General features: G+C 35.0%; 4 protein-coding genes across 4 annotated transcripts in view; all 4 read left to right on the top strand.

Moving 5' to 3' along the window:
- Positions 1–2,080, top strand: part of LOC142349979 (eukaryotic translation initiation factor 2A-like) — a 49,197-nt gene extending 47,117 nt beyond the window's left edge. Inside the window, exon 10 of the mRNA XM_075401853.1 lies at positions 1,247–2,080. Within this exon, the coding sequence (XP_075257968.1) occupies positions 1,247–1,354 (108 nt within the window). The 3' untranslated portion in view covers positions 1,355–2,080. The remainder of the gene's footprint in view (positions 1–1,246) is intronic.
- The window catches only part of LOC142349906 (uncharacterized), a 419,533-nt gene that overhangs the window by 353,390 nt on the left and 46,314 nt on the right, over positions 1–19,829 (top strand). The window lies entirely within an intron of this gene.
- The window catches only part of LOC142349904 (uncharacterized), a 412,979-nt gene that overhangs the window by 354,515 nt on the left and 38,635 nt on the right, over positions 1–19,829 (top strand). The gene's annotated exons all lie outside the window — the stretch shown is intronic.
- LOC142349900 (endoplasmic reticulum-Golgi intermediate compartment protein 3-like) overlaps positions 1–19,829 on the top strand; it is a 393,083-nt gene that overhangs the window by 354,512 nt on the left and 18,742 nt on the right. Inside the window, exons 2-3 of the mRNA XM_075401746.1 lie at positions 9,360–9,644; positions 19,089–19,201. Coding sequence (XP_075257861.1) covers positions 9,430–9,644; positions 19,089–19,201 — 328 coding nt within the window. The 5' untranslated portion in view covers positions 9,360–9,429. The remainder of the gene's footprint in view (positions 1–9,359; positions 9,645–19,088; positions 19,202–19,829) is intronic.

Genomic DNA, 19,829 nt, shown 5'->3' with positions numbered 1-19,829 from the left:
ACTATTAAGGTATTTTTAAGGAAAGATTGCGGTCTTTTGTTTCAATTCTGCAAGCTTAGTGTTTTTGATGTTGCCTTGCTGTTGAGTCTCAGTAATAAAAGGCGCCATAAGATTTTTTACAAAAACAACAACAAGACACGCCCTTCATTGTGATTTATGTTATTTATTTTCACCTTAGGACATGTTATTAAAAAATGGCATTTTTAATGCTGGTTAATCTAATTAGTTTTTAATCTCTATCTCACTGTTGGCATATCTTGTTGTTTCTTTTACATCTAACAAGATTTAATTTTTTTTATTGGTTCTCGTTTTTAGTTAGTGTTTTTTCTTAGAAACTTTTTGTTTTCAAAAAACATAATTTCAGTTTTTTTGCTGTCTTCATTTTTTGTTAGTTTCGTTACGTTATCCCTTGGTTGATTCTGGATGTTGTTATCTACTTTCTAATAAGCAGTTGTTTGTTGATTAGAAATTAATAAGGTTTTTTAATGATGTTTATGCCGCTTCTAAAAATGTGAGGAGAGTTCTTTTTTTTCGTGCTTTTATTGGTATATGCTTTGTTGACTATTGAAAGTTTAGCTGACACGCTGGTTTAGTAACTTTAGTTCTTTGAACTGTTATTCGGGACTTATCCTGCTATGTTTTTTCTTTGGTATTTAGGGATTACAGGTCTTCGAAGCTATCGTATCTATTTTCTGGCAATCTGCCAGCTGTTTTAGTACTTGTCCTTATGTTTTGTTCCAGTTTTCATTCCGCACGTTTTTCGCTTCACACTTGTCACGATTTTGTCGCCTGACTTCTGATCTACCTCACCTACTCTGTTTCAACTGACTGGTGGTTAGATGTCAGTCAAACAAATATTGTCATTATAGTAAAAATAGTGAAGGTCAAAAGAACAGAATAAAAAGAAAAGGGGGAAAGCCTGGTGGTTGTCATAGTGCATTAGGTTATCACAGTTCATTTGAAAGAATGCTAGTTATTTGTTTCAAGTTTATTAGCTTTCAGTTTAGAAGCTAAATTCTGTTCTGTTATCTAACTGAAACTGCTCATTAAGTTAAAATACTTCTGGACACTTAAAAAAAGTTATTTTGTATTTTTTCTCTTTCAATAATAATGGAGGTCAAGGGGCTCAACGGTGGCTACTTTTTGGCAATCTGGCATCTAAGATCAACAATGTATTCATGCTAAGTATTAGGAATATAACGGGTTCCCATTTTGATGACCGGAAGTGTGACGTCGTAAAATTTAGGTGAACAAAATCAACAGAGAGGAAGAGGTGAGGAGTGAGATGAACAAATTGAAACAGGAATTAGGAATGCCTACTGCCAGCACAGGCACTCCCACGCCCACTCAATAGACTCAGTACACAGTTTTTGTCATAATCATGGCAACAGATCAACATAATCTGCTCTGCATCTAGATGTTTTGCCAGCAATTCTCAGAGAAAGTTGCTTACTACTATCAACAGTAAGAGCATCCAAAAATTAGTCCTGCTTAACATGAAGTCCGAGAAATTTTATAAGTGGCCGAAGTTGCGTTTTGAGAGCATCAGTTGGACGAACGAGAAGCTCGTGGCTACTGTCTGAATGTGTTAATTGCCACTCCCTCCATTGTTGCAATATTTGCAAATTTAGTATCTACGTTAAATTTATCTAACTGCCTTTGCTTTTTAGCGTTATCTTGTGCAACTGAACTAGTTGACCAAATAAATACGAAGTTGTTTCATCGAAAGACTATCTGATACAATCCGTTAAAACTCAGTTGCGCAAAAGATAAAATAAATTTCGTCCTTGATTTTGATCTATATATCATCTGATGAAAATGGCAAAATTTCATTGGTTTAAAATATTAGGGCCGAATACCAATACTTGATGCATTGTTTTACATAACGACGTCTTTGTGCGAACAAACGTTTAATAATGGGTCCATCATCAACTGATGTCATTATGTGTGTGCAGGCGGAATATAAAATATTAACTGGTCAGCTGTGTATTTGTTGTTTTTCCTCCACTCTGACTGTCATTATTTTAGCAGCGCCTCGTGATCAAGTGATTTGAGACATAAATTAAAAATTCATACTGCATCTTGTTTTCAGAGAATTCTAAATAGAAGTCTGCTTAGTCGAGCTAGAATGCTAATAATAAAGAAGGAATTTTCTTAAGAATGCATTTTAATAAAGATAATGCATTTTCTTGCAAGATGTTATAACATTAGCGCTCATTTTGCAAGATGCGAAAAGAGTTGATCTCATTCTTTAATAAGCCGTAATCCTACAAATTGGTTTAAATAGCCGTTGGGTACCGAAATAAAACAGGAACGGGCTGATGCCTTTAAGTAGGAGTCTTGAGAAACAACGGACATCAAGTTTTCATTTGTCCATGGTTTTTGTGAGGTTTGGCGTATCACTGACAGCCATCTCATCTCGCTCATTAGCTGCATGCATAGTGATTGCCATGCCTGGTAGTGTCGGTGGATGGTGTAACGTCTACTCCAGTCGACTCCGAATGGGCACCTTGCGAAGAGAGACATCGTCTTGAAAGGTTTTCTTCCGAAATCTTGCAAGATAGTCATTTATCTTCAAATAATTGAAACATGCTCGAGAAGGATGCACTAGGGACCAGAATGCACTTGTGGGATCATTTTTTTTCATTTTTGTCAAAAAAATTTAGAACCACTAAAATAAAAAGTTATTGAAGAGACCATAAATGTTGTTTTGTTAACAATGTTTTTGTTGCAATTTGTATGGATCAACAGAACAGTATGGGTTTTACTTAGTTAACAGAACTTAATTTTGTTTTTTTTTTGTAATAAAATATATAGCTAATGTAATTGTTCCAAAAATTTTCTGAAAACTTATGCATCTATATATTGGAAAATTTTTTGGCAGAATAAAACACAATGGGAGCTGAGCTCGACCAGAACGCAATTGCAAGAATCTTTTAAGGTAGCTATTGTCTTGCTAGATAACCATCATCAGTAAAGATCTTTTAAGGTAAGAGAAGCTTATTTGTTGTTAATTGCTCTCAAGCAAAGTTTGTAGCACTTATATTAGTCGTGTGGTCTTATGTATGAGATTTTTTTGCTCGACCAATTTTTTCTGATCTTGTTAAGTTTTTGTCCTGAAAAACGAGCAGGTACCGACCGAAGGGCAATAAGTGGCTGAAAAGCTTTCTTAGAGCTTTACGCTTTACTAGTCTCCTAGTATGCGTATCAGTCAAATGAAGTTATTCACGATAATTTTGCATCTTGTTTGCAGAGAGTACTTAGAAAATATTTTAAAAATAATATTTTGCATGATGAGCAAATAGTTTTTTAATTACTCTCAAGCAAAACTTACAATTATTTTTGTTGGTATTCATTAAGCAGTTTATCGTACTACCGAATTTTCGCTTGTCGTCCGACTTTTCGCTGGTCGTCTGACTTTTCGCTTGTCGTCTGACTATGTGACTGTTTGTCCAAAAAAGCGGGATAAACAGTTGAAGCCGGAGTGCATTAGGTGGCTATGCAGTTTTCTTAGAGCTTCACTTGTCACTAATTAATTGTACAAATGAGCGAAGCCGCTGGAAAGACACAAAAACTTGTGAGGGGCAGTGTTTGACTCCCTAAGCCCCTAGCTCCTGACAAAAACAACCACTGGACATCCGTTTGAGAGCAGTTCGTCGTACGTTAGGTGGTGATTTTCTCACTCGTAAATATGCCGTAATATTACAAACTAGCTAAATTAGCTAATGAATTTCGATATAACTTAAACGGGTCTAGTGGAGCTCCCTCATTTTGAAAGAAGTTTTAAAATGGGATAATATACAACCATTTGAATAAAACGTAAAAAATGCAAAAGCGCTAGTTGTCACATGAAACATTAAAGGTCTTAAAAGAATTCAATTGTAAGACTAATTAGCATATTGGACTATAACACTCCCCCAAAAGTACATTTAAGAGCTTGTAAAGTTATTTAACAGCCGCCGTCAGCCTCTCAACGGCTATTTTTTAAGCGCTCTCCTTTTTTATAATTGGCTTTACCTTTTGATCACTTTTTTGGTTTTAAAAATCACCGATTTTCACGCTTGACGTCTGGCATACTTCACTCATTGCTTCATTTGAATGGATTTAAATTCTTTCACGCATTGAATTGCGCTATGTGAATACGGTCAAAGTCAAAAGAGCAGAATCAAAAGAAACGGGATAAACATATGAAACCCGGTCTTTAAGTCATAATACATTAGGTTATCGAAGTTCATTAAAGCGATTTCTAGCTGGCATTAGTTTTATGCTTAATAGTTTTCCGTTTAAAAGCTGAATTAAGCTTAATTTTGGAATCGAAGCGAATATGCAGAATTACACACCAAAAAAATGACACAAAAATTCTGTCAATTTCCATCTTTATATTCTTTTTGTTTCATTCCCAATTTGCGTCAAGCGGGTCAACAGAGGCTATTTTGATAGCAGTTTGTTGGACTTTAGGCGGTCATTTTCTCACTCGACAATATGCCGTAATGTTACAAAGTAGCTAAATTGGCTAATGAATTTCGATATAAAACTTAAACGGGTCTAGTGGAGCTCCCTCATTTTGAAAGAAGTTTTAAAAGGGATAATATACAACTATTTGAGTAATACGTAAAAATAATTGCAAAAGCGCTAGTTTTTGTCACATGAAGTATTAAAGGGCTTAAAAGAACGTAATTGTAAGACTAATTAACATATAGGACTATAACAATCCCCCAAAAATAAATTTAAGATCTTGTAAAGTTATTTAACAGCCGCCGTCAGCCTCTCAATGGCTATTATTTGAGCGCTCTCCTTTTTTTATAAATGGCTTTACTTTTCGATCACTTTTTTGTTTAACATAATTCACCGATTTTCACGCTTGACTTCTGACGTACTTCACACATTGTTTCATTTGAATGGATTTAAATTCTTTCACGCATTCAATTACGCTATGTGAATACGGTCAAAGTCAAAAGAGCAGAATCAAAAGAAACGGGATAAACATATGAAACCCGGTCTTTAAGTCAATACATTAGGTTATCGAAGTTCATTAAAGTGATTTCTAGCTGGCATTAGTTTTATGCTTAATAGTTTTCCGTTTAAAAGCTGAAATAAGCTTAATTTTAGAATCGAAGCGAATATGCAGAATTACACACCAAAAAATTGACACAAAAATTCTGTCAATTTCCATCTTTATTTTCTTTTTGTTTCATTCCCAATTTGCGTCAAGCGGGTCAACAGAGGCTATTTTGAGAGCAGTTCGTTGGACTTTAGGCGGTGATTTAAATTTCTCACTCGTCAATATGCCGTTATATTACAAACTAGCTAAATTAGCTAATGAATTTCGATATAAAACTTAAACGGATCTAGAGGAGCTCCCTCATTTTGAAAGAGAAGTTTTAAAATGGGATAATATACAACTATTTGAGTAATACGTAAAAATAATTGCAAAAGCGCTAGTTTTTGTCACATGAAGTATTAAAGGGCTTGAAAGAACTTAATTGTAAGACTAATTAACATATAGGACTATAACAATCCCCCAAAAGTAAATTTAAGATCTTGTAAAGTTAATTAACAGCCGCCGTCAGCCTCTCAATGGCTATTATTTAAGCGCTCTCCTTTTTTTTATAAATGGCTTTACTTTTCGATCACTTTTTTGTCTAACATAATTCACCGATTTTCACGCTTGAATTCCGGCGTACTTCACACATTGTTTCATTTGAATGGATTTAAATTCTTTCACGCATTCAATTACGCTATGTGAATACGGTCAAAGTCAAAAGAGCAGAATCAAAAGAAACGGGATAAACATATGAAACCCGGTCATTAAGTCATAATACATTGGTTATCGAAGTTCATTAAAGCGAATTCTAGCTGGCATTAGTTTTATTAATAGTTTTCAGTTTAAAAGCTGAATTAAGCTTAATTTTGGAATCGAAGCGAATATGCAGAATTACACACCAAAAATTGACACAAAAATTCTGTCATTTTCCATCTTCTATTTTCTTTTTTTTCAATCGCAATTTGCGTCAAGCGGGTCAACAGAGGCTATTTTGAGAGCAGTTCGTTGGACTTTAGTCGGTCATTTTCTCACTCGACAATATGCCGTAATATTACAAACTAGCTAAATTAGCTAATGAATTTCGATATAAAACTTAAACGGATCTAGAGGAGCTCCCTCATTTTGAAAGAGAAGTTTTAAAATGGGATAATATACAACTATTTGAGTAATACGTAAAAATAATTGCAAAAGCGCTAGTTTTTGTCACATGAAGTATTAAAGGGCTTGAAAGAACTTAATTGTAAGACTAATTAACATATAGGACTATAACAATCCCCCAAAAGTAAATTTAAGATCTTGTAAAGTTAATTAACAGCCGCCGTCAGCCTCTCAATGGCTATTATTTAAGCGCTCTCCTTTTTTTATAAATGGCTTTACTTTTCGATCACTTTTTTGTCTAACATAATTCACCGATTTTCACGCTTGACTTCCGGCGTACTTCACACATTGTTTCATTTGAATGGATTTAAATTCTTTCACGCATTCAATTACGCTATGTGAATACGGTCAAAGTCAAAAGAGCAGAATCAAATGAAACGGGATAAACATATGAAACCCGGTCTTTAAGTCAATACATTAGGTTATCGAAGTTCATTAAAGTGATTTCTAGCTGGCATTAGTTTTATGCTTAATAGTTTTCCGTTTAAAAGCTGAAATAAGCTTAATTTTAGAATCGAAGCGAATATGCAGAATTACACACCAAAAAATTGACACAAAAATTCTGTCAATTTCCATCTTCTATTTTCTTTTTTTTCAATCCCAATTTGCGTCAAGCGGGTCAACAGAGGCTATTTTGAGAGCAGTTCGTTGGACTTTAGTCGGTCATTTTCTCACTCGACAATATGCCGTAATATTACAAACTAGCTAAATTAGCTAATGAATTTCGATATAAAACTTAAACGGATCTAGAGGAGCTCCCTCATTTTGAAAGAGAAGTTTTAAAATGGGATAATATACAACTATTTGAGTAATACGTAAAAATAAATGCAAAAGCGCTAGTTTTTGTCACATGAAGTATTAAAGGGCTTGAAAGAACTTAATTGTAAGACTAATTAACATATAGGACTATAACAATCCCCCAAAAGTAAATTTAAGATCTTGTAAAGTTAATTAACAGCCGCCGTCAGCCTCTCAATGGCTATTATTTAAGCGCTCTCCTTTTTTTATAAATGGCTTTACTTTTCGATCACTTTTTTGTCTAACATAATTCACCGATTATCACGCTTGACTTCCGGCGTACTTCACACATTGTTTCATTTGAATGGATTTAAATTCTTTCACGCATTCAATTACGCAATGTGAATACGGTCAAAGTCAAAAGAGCAGAATCAAATGAAACGGGATAAACATATGAAACCCGGTCATTAAGTCATAATACATTGGGTTATCGAAGTTCATTAAAGCGAATTCCAGCTGGCATTAGTTTTATTAATAGTTTTCAGTTTAAAAGCTGAATTAAGCTTGATTTTGGAATCGAAGCGAATATGCAGAATTACACACCAAAAAATTGACACAAAAATTCTGTCATTTTCCATCTTCTATTTTCTTTTTTTTTCAATCCCAATTTGCGTCAAGTGGGTCAACAGAGGCTATTTTGAGAGCAGTTCGTTGGACTTTAGTCGGTCATTTTCTCACTCGACAATATGCCGTAATATTACAATGTAGATAAATTAGCTAATGAATTTCGATATAAAACTTAAACGGGTCTAGTGGAGCTCCCTCATTTTGAAAGAAGTTTTAAAAGGGATAATATACAACTATTTGAATAAGACGTAAAAATATTTAAAAGCGCTAGTTTTTGTTTAATGAAACATTAAAGGGTTTCAAAGAACTTTATTGTAAGACTATTTAATAGATAGGACTATAACAATCCCCCAAAAGTAAATATAAGAGCTTGTCAAGTTAATTAACAGCCGCCGTCAGCCTCTCAACGGCTATTATTTAAGCAGTCTCCTTTTTTATAATTGGCTTTACCTTTGGATCACTTTTTTGTTTTACATAATTCACCAATTTTCACGCTTGACTTCTGGCATACTTCACTCACTGTTTCATTTGAATGGATTTTAAATTTTTTCACGCATTGAATTACGCAATGTAGTGAATACGGTCAAAGTCAGAAGAGCAGAATCAAAAGAAACGGGATAAGCATATGAAGCACGGTCATTAAGTCATAATACATTAGGTTATCAAAGTTCATAAAAGCGATCGCCAGCTGGCATTAGTATTATGCTTAATATTTTTAAAAGCTGAATTAAGCTTAATTTTGGAATCGAATCGAATGTGCAGAATTACACACCGAAAATTTGACACAAAAATTCTTTCAATTTCCATCTCCTATTTTCTTTTTGTTTCAATCCCAGTTTGCGTCAAGTGGGTCAACAGATGCTATATTGGTGTAATCTACCGGCTTTGTTTAAAAGTTTTGTTTCATGCGGATTTTTATTTTAATTTTTCGAAGGTCTTCATTATAGCCGCCGTCAGCCTCCACGGTTATTATTTAGGCGCTCTCTTATTGGGGCGCTGTCTTTTTTTAAGATGTCTTCAAGAATCTGAATTAAGTGTAATTTTAGAATCGAACCATATATGCAGAATTTGCACACCAAATAAAATGATTTGACACTTTGAAAAATTCTGTCAATTTCTTTTTTGTTGCAATCATGATACGCGTCAGGCGGGTCAACGGCGGCTATTTTCCGGAAATTTGCCGGCTATGTTGTAAATTGTGACTTGAATCTTCTCTCATTTATGCTTCTTTTTTGGCTTGCTGGAAATGGCGGCCGAGTTTTGAATTCACCCTATGATCGAGTATGTCCATCGTGGCCGAACTCTCCATATAAAATTCCTTGTGTAACTTTGGCAGGAATTTTGGAGAATCAGAATATTTTTTCAAGACACAATCATGCTGCGAATAGCCGAAAAGTTCTTTTTTGACTAGACCAAGAAGACTGTTAACTAAGTGCTTTTGAGATATTTCTGCTTGATTAACAACATTTTACCACAAGATTATCATAGTGTTTCAAAATCTGTTTGCTAGAGGATTCCATGATTAACATTTGGTTGCACTTAGGCGGTAAAAATACGCTTTGCATATAATGATATCGCAGGAATGGTCTTCCTCGTTGTACTCAAGATTATTTCTTTTGATCGGAATTATTGTTCCATGGTCAAAATTGGCGTTGAAAATAGCGATCTTTTGAGAGTCAATTTCCCCTGGAGTCGTACTTTTGCGTACTTTGTACAAATAGCTCGTGTCAATTTCATATGGACAGTTTGATTTGACATGGTAATGTTGCTGTACCAATGATGTATTTCAGAAGGGATTGTGTAATTTTTGTCCCTCTGTCAGTTTTGCGGCTATAGACTTAATAGAGCTGTAGAGAGTGAAAATGGACAGGATGTTGGACAAACTGCGCCTGGTGGATGCGTACCCGAAGACACTAGAAGACTTCAGGATCAAGACTATCTCAGGTGGTCTGTTGACTACAGTGAGCTGTGTGCTCATGCTGTTTCTTTTTGGATTAGAATTGCACTATTACTTCAGAGTAGACCTGATGCCAGAGCTCACTGTTGATGTGAACAAAGATGCCAAACTAGAAATCAGGTACCGAACTAGGCGACCGTAGTTTGAAGCACTTGATGAAATACCCCAAAATGAAGTTTTATGCAATACCTCCGGACGAAATGGTGGACTAATGATGTCTCAAAAATATGATTCAAGAGTTTTTAAAAGCTGTAGTGCGCTAGCTGGGGCTAGTATTGGACTTATCTTGGTTTTTACTACTCGAAGAGGAGTATTGGTTTTCTTTAGATTTTGTGCCGGAGGTACTATTTGTTCAGTTGGTGTTTCGATCTAAAAGCGAAAGTGAGTAAAATCGCCGAGAGAAAGTGAGAATTGTAAAAATAATTCGACTATGAAATGTTTTTGAGAGAAGGGTGCATATAGTTAACCACTTTAAGCCATTTTTTGACAATGTGGCTCAATTTTTTTGCTTTTTGTTTGGTTCTGGTAGAAATATATTGTGACGCTACATCAAAATATTAACTCTGGAATTGATAATGATTGCTTTCAAGCAAACTTTGTAGCAATTATATCACCCCTGCGGTCGTTTTTAAGCGATTTTTTGCTTGACCGATTTTTCTGCTGTAACTTTTCGTCCTCAAAACCGTAAAATTCTTATCCTCAAACAAGAGCCTTTCGGCTTAATAGACTTTAAGTGTGCGATTCAACAAAGCTGTTTTGGAGTCAAAAATTTCTGTTGTTAAGTGTGGTTGTTAGAGGTTGAACCCCCTCCTGTTTGTCTGGAGAAACGGGGTAAAATGGTAAAGCTCGGGGTCATCAAGTCTGCGCATCGCTTGAAGCTTTAGCTCTAAGTATGCGAGTCACTGAAACTGTCCAAGAAGACATAAATTACTAGTGTGAATGGAGGTAATGTTTTACCCCAAACTCCCTGAACAATCAGGTAGCACTGTTAACTGCTGTTTATAATTGCTCTCAAACGAAGTTTGTTGCAATTATTATTTGTCCTGTGGTCTTTTTTATTCGATTGAGTTTTTGCTTGACTGTTTTTACGTTTGAGTCTTAACTTTTCGTCCTCAAAAGCGGCTTGAACAGGTAAAGCCCGGATGGCATTGAGTGGCTGAGCAGCTTTCTTAGAGCCTTACGCCTTACTAGTCTCCAAGTGTGCGATCCACCAAATTTAATGTGAGGATACAATTTCGTGGTGTGAAGGGGTTCTTTTGAGCTTAAAATGTTGACCACCTCAGTCAGCCCTGAGCCCCAGCTGGCTACTATGAAGCCAACTCCTCACTGGTCAATCGAGAGCAATTCGCCCTACGTTAGTCGGTTATGTTTTAAGAGTCTAACAGAAACTGCATACCAAATTAGAACACTTGACAATTTTTTATCTTTATTTTCTTTTTAGGTTTTAATCCCTTTGTGTGTGAAGCGTAACGGCTATTTTCCAACAAATTGGTGGCTGTTCTCATTTATTCTGATAAAGGCAGAATATAAAGGCATATTTTTCCAGCTTCATTGAAGCATAATTAAAGAATCACCATTCTTATTGTTTTCAGTTAGTGGACATTAGTTTTTGCGATCTGAAAGAAGAAACTTGAAATATTTAATCATTTGTTCAGAAAAATTGATGTGTTTTCTTCGGAAAACAAATAGATAATTAATTGCTCGCAAACAAAATTGGTAGCAATTATTATATTTCTGTTTTTGTGCATCTTTTCGCCTGACCGATTTATCGGCTGGCCCTTTTGACTGTTTTTCCTCAGAATGGGGATAAACTGGAGGGCATTGAGTGGCTGAGCAGCTCACATACAGTCTTACTAGTCAGTAAGTGTAAAAGTCACCGAAACTTTTAAGGAGACATAAATTCATAGTGTGGAGGTTTGTTCTTAACTTCAGTGTTTGACCGCCCTCAGTCCCCCCCATCCACCCTCCTCCGACTGTCGATTGAGACCCCTCGTCCATCCCCTCCCCCCAACGCTCGACAACCCCACTCCTTTCATGCAAACCTTCCTAATGCCAGCATACGAACAGGCTACTACTGAAGCCGACCGTTCAACTTCCCTTTGGTAATTTTTGCATTGACATCGTCTGTTTTTGACGTGAGGTGTTTTTGTTTTAATTAGCCGCGAAGCGATAGCTGCGGCTATTATTGGCCTTCTCTTGGTTTTTTTATTTATTTCGTCAAGATTTTTACCACCATATGACTTCACAACCACTTCAAATCTGCTTTTTGTCATTCGTTGCATGCAATTTCAACTGAATTGCGTGCGTGACGTAGTTTTTCACTCTGTGGAGCTAATTTTTTGTTCATTCGCGTGATTAAATTTTTGGTCACACGTGACTTACCTCACTCTTAAAAATAAGTTTCTCACTCTGAAATTGACTTTTCTTTGCTTTAATTCAAAGAGAAAAGGTCAAATGAGTGGGTATCTCTCTAATTGAAGGTTATTTAATAGCAGCTGATAGAATCAGCAATGAATTATACAGATTCTTAAGGAAAATCTAACATCTCAGCCCTTTATGAAAAGAATTAGTTTCTTTTTTGGTCTGTTTGTTTTTACCTTCTTTTTGAGACTACAGATCTATGAAGCTATTGCAGCTATTTTCTGGCAATTTGCCAGCTATGTTTCAAATTTGTGCACATAATAATCCGATATTGCCGGTTTTTGTCTAATTTTTCTTAGTTTATCATTTGTATTTTGGTTCGATTTACTAGATGAATGCTTTTTGAACCGTCGTGGATTTTAGTTTTGTGTTTTTGGTTGTTAATTTCTCTCAAACGAAGTTTGCAGCATTTATATTATTCTTGCTGGTCTTTTTTCCAATTTGTTTTTCCAACTTTTTTTTCTTATTTTATCCGACCATTTGCTTTTCATCATCAATTGTAGGATAAACAGGAAAAGCTTGGAGGTATCATAGAGACGTATGTCTCTTTATTTTCTAAGTAACCGATTCACCAAAACTGTTTAAGAGCAAAATTCTTGGCATGAAGGGCAGTTCTGCGACCCCTGACACTTACCCCCTACCCGCGCGTCCTCACCCCCAACCTCCATTTCAGCCACAACGAAGCCCCTCCGCCGCGTTCCACCCGTAGCCCCGCAAGCTCGTCCCCGCCCAATACTGATATGAACGTAAATATTTTTGTATGTACTTGTTTTCCTACTTATATTTTTTTCCAACTTTCTGTTTTTCTTGCTATAATTTTCTTAATGTGTTCTTAACACCTATATTCTATTGTTTGGAAGCTTTTTTCTCGAAATTATCTATGCTGAGTTGTTTCCAGAAACTATGTTTTTAATTGCTTTGGGTTTTTAAAATAATTTAAAGAAATTTTCCTTGGATGTTTCCTTCTAGTTTTGTTTGCAGTTGATTTCGTTGTACATTATGCAGCTATGAGGATCTGTTCGAATCAGTAATATTATTTTTCCCGACAGTTTATTAATAAAGCTTGGTCAGTTTTTGTCTTAACTATTGTTACCCATCTTAAATTTGGCTGTTTTTCAATTTTTCATTTTACCAGTTATATTACTTAGACAATTTTGCGGTTTCAAAATTTCACAGTCAGTTCTCTGGTTCAGCATTTCGGACTTAAAAAAGTTCTTGAATTGTTTTTGAAAGACGTCGTAATTGTTTTGGTGTGCTTGCTTCGATTATGTCAATCTTTACGACGAGGATTTTTCGTTACGACATAGGTTTAAATTTTTACCAAATATTTTAATTAAATCAAATGAAGGAAAGAAGAACTGAAAACAAAAAATCTGAAGACAAAAAGAAGAGTTTTGTTTGCAATTTGGTTTATTATTATGTAATGCTGCATTAATAAATAACCCTCTGAAATTGATACCACACTGTTTTTAACAGCCCAATAATGCGTTTCAAGTGCAATATGGGCACAATCACAATTTCTTTTCCTTTGTCTGTTTCCATTTCTTCCTTTTAGATTTTTGGGCGAATTTTTTAAAGTTTAAGTGCTTCTGGTATCTTCCCTTTGATTAATCATCCATTGAACGTTTTTTTTTAAATTAAGTTGTCCTCGTACTAATCCGATTTTTCTGGTTGTCAGAATTGTTTTTTTTTGTTCGTATTTTTGTTTCAACTTCTGGACTTTTTTGTCTATCTGTGCACCGTCAGGGATGTTTTGTACTTTTAATAATTGAAGACTTTGTGTCGTTATGTTTCCAAAATTATAAAAAATTTTTCATAAGTGCAGTTTTAAATTGTCTAATTTTGAAAATTTTTCGACTCTGTGAACTGTTTTTACTTTTTTTATTAATAGCCGCCGTCAACCTCTCAATGGTTATTATTGAGGCGCTCTTTTTTGATTCGTTTTACTTTTTGATCAGTCTTCTCGTCATACATTAGTCACGATTTTCACGCTTGACTTCCGACTTACTTCACTCACTGTTTCAACTGAATGGGTTTTCAATTCATTCACGTATTCAATCACGTAATGTAATGAATCAGGTAAAGTCAATGTCATCGGAGCAAAATTAAAAGGAACGGGATGAACATATAAAGCCGGGTCATTAAGTCAATAGTGCATTAGGTTATTTAAGTTCATTAATACGATTGCTAGCTAGCATTAGTGTTATTCTTAATAGCCTTCAGTTTTGAAGCTGAATTAAGTGTAGTTTCAGAATCTAACTGGAACTGCACACCAAATTGGAACACTTTTTGACTGAAAAAAAAACAGAAAATGTCGGTCATCAGTTCCAATCCCAATGTGCGTCAAGCGGGTCAAAGGCCGCTTTTTTCGGCAATTTTCCGGCTTTGTTTTAGAAAGGAAGACGGATCTTTAATTTTTCCAAGCCTCAAATTCTAAATTATAAAATGTACTTCTTTTTCTATTGGTTTTAAGTATTGAAAAATTGTGAATTATTCTGTTTTTGCGCCCATTCTCCATAATCTAGAGAGTATTTTCTGTATCATTCTATCTTTCTCCTAAGACCTATAGGTTTTTTGTTCTGCTTTTTATCAGTTGCTTAAAGTTTTATTGAATTTGGTCTTTTGATTTTTTAATATTTTTTTGGAATTGAATTCAGTGTAATGCAGCTCTGAACACTTGTTGGAATTACTTTGAAACCACTTCGACAAAAGATAAGTGTTCGGATTTCAGTTTGATTTTAGAGGGACCGACGTTTCGAGCAGCTTCCTGAGTTCTATTTCTGAGCAAGAGGAGAGGAGTTTTTTGATCCTACGCTGCGTTCAAAGAGTGACTTTTTGGCTTTCAAAAATTTTTTGAGAATGGCGCATATAAGCAGACGTTTTAGCAGGTTTTGTGCATTTGGCTTTATTTTGGTTCTATTCATTTGGGTTTTAGAGGAAATAGTTTTTAGGTCGAAGCTGCATTATAATGTAACCCTCTGAAATTGATACCACAGTGTCTTTGAGAGCCCAATAATGTGTTTCAAGTTCAATATGTGCACAGTCACAATTTCTTCTCCTTCATTTTCATTTCTTGCTTTTGGATTTTTGGGCCATTTTTTTAAAAATATTTCAGTGCTTCTGGCACTTCCCTTTGATTAATCATTCACTGAACGTTTTTTTTATAGAGTTGTCCTCGTACTTATCCGGTTATCTGGTTGTATGAATTTTTTTTGTTCGTATTTTTGTTTCAATTACTAGATCTTCATGGATGTTTTGTACTTTTAATAATTGATTTTTTTTGGCGTTATGTTTCGAAAATTATCAAAAATTAGTTTCCTAAGTGCAGTTTCAAATTGTTTAATTTTTGAAATGTTTTTTGACTATGAACGTTTTTTACCTTAATTATTTTTTAATAGCCACCGTCAGCGTCTCAATGAATATTATAAAGGCGCTTTTTTTTCATTAGCTCAACTTTTTGATCGCTCTTTTCGCCTTACATTAGGTCACGATTTCACTCTTGACTCCCGACTTACTTCACTCACTATTTCAACTTAATGGATTTTTTGAGAGATTGGCGCATATAGGCAACCGTTATAGCAGATATTGTGCATTTGGCTTTTTGTTTCTAATAATTTGGGTTTTAGTAGAAATACTTTTTGGGTAGATGCTGCATTAAAATGTAACCCTCTGAAATTGATACCACTGTTTTTGAGAGCTCAATAATGCGGTTCAAGTGCAATATGGGCTCAATAACAATTTCGTTTCCTTTGTTTTTTTCTTTGCATTTCTTGTTATTGGATTTTTAGGCGAGTTTGTTGAAGTTTCAGTGCTTCTGGCAACTTCCCTTTAAATCAATAAAGTTGTCCTCGTACTAATCCGATTTTTCTGGTTGCTCAATTGTTTTTTATGGTTCGTATTTTTGTTTCAATTACTCGACCGTCACGGATGTTTTGTACTTTTGATAATTGAATCTTTTTGGCGTTATTTTTCCAAAATTATCGAAAATTTGCTTCATAAGTGCTGTTTTAAAATGTCTAATTTTTATTATGTTTCTCTTCTATGAACTTTTTTTACTTTTTTTAATAATAGCCGGAGTCAGCCTCTCAATGGTTATTATTTAGGTGCTCTTTTTAGTTCGCTTTACCTTTTGATCACGCTTTTGGTCTTACCTTAGTCACGATTTTCGACTTCTGGTTTATTCACTCACTGTTTCAACTGAATGGCTTTTAAATTCATTCACGTATTGAATTACGTAATGAGTGGATAAGGTCAAAGTCAAAAACAGCAAAATCAAAAGAAGCGGGATAAAAATATAAAGCCTGGTCATAAAGTCAATAGGGCATTAGGTTATCAAAGTTAATTAATACGATTGCTAGCTGTCATTAGTGTTATGCATAATAGCCTTCTATTTAGAAGCTGAATTAAATGTGGTTTTAGAATCTAACTGAAACTGCACACCAAATAAGAACACTTTTTGTCTGAAAAAAAATGTCTGTCAATTTCTTTTTTCAGTTCTAATCCCAATGTGCGTCAGGCGGGTCAGCGGTGGCCAATTTTTGGCATTTTCTTGCATTGTTTTAGAAAGGAGGATGGATCTATAATTTTTCCAAGCCTCGAATTCTAATTTATAAAATGTATTCCTTTTCCACTTCATTTGTCTTTAAATTTGGTTTTAAGTTTTCAAAAATTGCGAAAAATTCTTGTTGTGCCCATTCTCCATAATCTAAAGAGTATTTTCTCTATCATTATATCTTTCTCCTAAGACCTATAGGTTTTTGTTCTGCTTTTTATCAGTTGTTTAAAGTTTAATTGATCTTGGTCTTTTGACTTTTTAATATTTTTTCTATTTCGGAATTGATTTCATTTAGTGTATTGCAGCTCTGAACACTTGTTGGATTTACTTTCAAATCACTTTGAGAAAAGATCAGAGTTCGGTGTCCAATTTGGTTTTAGATGTGCTGTTGCTTCGAGCAGCTTCCGGAGATCTTTTTCTGAGCGAGAGGAATCTTTTGATCCTACGCTGCGTTCATAGAGTGACTTTTCGGCTTTGAAATTTTTCGAGAGAATGGTGCTTATAGGCAACCGTTTCTGCAATTTTTGTGCATTGGGCTTTTTTTGTTTCTATTCATTTGTGTTTTAGTAGAAATACTTTTTAGGTCGAAGGTGCATTAAACTATAACCCCCTGAAGTTGATACCACAGTCAAAGTTTCAGTGCTTATGGCAACTTCCCTTTGATTAATCATTCACTGAACGTTTTTTTAAATAAAGTTGATCTCGTACTTATCCGATTCTTCTGGTTGTTGTTCAGTTGTTTTTAATGTTTCGTATTTTTGTTTCAATTACTCGACCGTCACGGATGTTTTGTACTTTTGATAATTGAATCTTTTTGGCGTTATTTTTCCAAAATTATCGAAAATTTGCTTCATAAGTGCTGTTTTAAAATGTCTAATTTTTAATATGTTTTTCTTCTATGAACTGTTTTTACTTTTTTTTAATAATAGCCGGCGTCAACCTCTCAATGGTTATTATTTAGGTGCTCTTTTTAGTTCGCTTTACCTTTTGATCACGCTTTTGGTCTTGACCTTAGTCACGATTTTTGACTTCTGACTTATTCAGTCACTGTTTCAACTGAATGGATTTTAATTTCATTCTCGTATTGAATTACGTAATGAGTGGATAAGGTCAAAGTCAAAAACAGCAAAATCAAAAGAAGCGGGATAAAAATATAAAGCCTGGTCATAAAGTCAATAGGGCATTAGGTTATCAAAGTTAATTAATACGACTGCTAGCTGGCATTAGTGTTATGCTTAATAGCTTTCAGTTTAGAAGCTGAAGCAAGTTTAGTTTTAGAATCTAACTGAAACTGCACGCCAAATTGGAACACTTTTTGACACTGAAAAAAAAAACAGAAAAAAGTGTCGGTCAATGTGTCTGTTTTTTTCAGTTCCAATACCAATGTGCGTCAAGCGGGTCAACGGTGGCTATTTTTGGCGATTTGCCGGCGTTGTTTTAGAAAGGAGGACGGATATTTAATTTTTCCAAGCCTCGATTTCTAAATTATAAAATGTATCTCTTTTTCTGCTTCGTTTGTCTAAATATTTGATTTGAATTTTTCAAAAATTGCGATTTTTTCGTTTTGTTGCTCTATTTTTTTGCTATGTGCGCCCATTTTCCATATTATAGCGTGTATTCTTCGTATCATTCTATCTTTCTCCGAAGACCTCTAGGTTTTTTGTTTCGCTTTTCAGCAGTTTTATCATTCTGGTATTAAACGATTTTTTTGCCTTTTGCTTGATTAGTTCAAATTGAGCAAAGAGCGAATTAATTTTGTCTATAAGGGTTGGAAATTTTAAGCACATATTTGAATCAAATCCAGTGAGGTAAAGAATAAATGTTTTAAGACAGGTTATAATTTTTTCGGCTTTGATTTTTATAAGATCTGCTCATTTATTTTCTTGATTTTTAAAGTCAATTTGAAGTGATGATTTTGGTCGCGCCGGAACAGGAAATGGAGCGAAGAAGCGAGTGGATTTGTGGCGCAAAATTTTTTCACTCCAACTTTTAAGTAGAGTGAGAAAACGGTGAAAAATTGGTTTTTGGTTTGTTCACATTGGCATTTTTTACTTTGGTTTTTACTTTTTCCAATTTTTATTATAGGATTTTTTTTCAATTGGGTTTGCCGTTGCATTCATACTCCACTCTTGTTCTAGTTTTTTGGTCATTCGCGCGATTAAGTTTTGGGTCGCACGTGACTTCTCTCTCAAAAATTACTTCCATCAATTTCAAAATGACTTTTGCTTATATTAATTCGAGGAGATAAGGTCAAGTGAGAGTGTGCCATTCTAATTTAAGGTTATGTGAGAGCAGCTAATAGAAGCAGCAATAAGTTATACAGATTTTAAATCAAAATATAACATTTCAACAATTAAGAAAAAGAGAAATTTCTTTCAGTTTGTTATTATCTTTTTAACACTGCAGATTGACGAAGCGATCACGGCCTGCAATATGCCAAGTTTGTTGTTTAAATGCATAACAACTGGTTTTAAGAGAGATGACGAAATTTAGGTTCGATTTCAACTGAATTTAAAATTTTGAATTCTAGGATGACTTCTATGCCATGTCTTCCTAACCAAATGTTAGATTAGTAAATCTTTGCATAGATTCGACGTGACATTCCCTCGGATGGCGTGTCAATTGTTGACAGTGGACGCAGTGGATGTGTCTGGGGAGCAGCACTTTGACATCAAGCATGAAATATTCAAAACTAGCCTGGGTTAGTTCTGCATAGCAGCTGCGAAACTAAATTTCAAACACCATAGTGATCAAACATTGATAGTCAGAAACCAAATGGAATGTAACTACTCATGTATATAAATTACACAAAATCATTCGGTTTTAAGGGTATCAAAAGGTTAATGAAATTTGTAAACCGTTTGCAACTCAAATGTGATAGCTCTCGTCTTTTCCTAGATGAGATCTGAGGCACTCGAACGCAGTTTGAAGCAATTACTAATTGCTCCCAAAGGGAGTTTGTAGCAATTATATTAGTCATGTGGTCTTCGTTTGCGATTTTTTGCTTGACTGACTTTTCCTCCGGCCCTATTAACCTTTTGTCCTCAAAAACGGGATAAACAGTTAAATCCCAGAGGGCATTGAGTGGCTGAGCAGCTCTCTTAGTAGTCTCTAGGTGTGGATTCACCGAAACTGAGACAATTTCATGGTTTGAAGGGTGGTTTTTAATCTTTGCTTTGGCCCCCCACAATCCCCCCACTCAGTCACCCCTTCCAGACCCCTCCACCTGGCAATTTGGGCCCCCCAACTCTATCTCCTTCCTCCCTCCATCTTTCGCTCCATAACAACTCGCCTGGCGTTAGTCGGTTAAGTTTGTTAACGTGTGATGC

Source organism: Convolutriloba macropyga, chromosome 11, assembly GCF_964194025.1.
Source record: "Convolutriloba macropyga chromosome 11, txConMacr16.3, whole genome shotgun sequence".
Taxonomy (NCBI): domain Eukaryota; kingdom Metazoa; phylum Xenacoelomorpha; order Acoela; family Convolutidae; genus Convolutriloba; species Convolutriloba macropyga.
The sequence above is the reverse complement of the archived record's forward strand: the minus strand, read 5'-3'. Positions and strand labels throughout refer to the sequence as shown.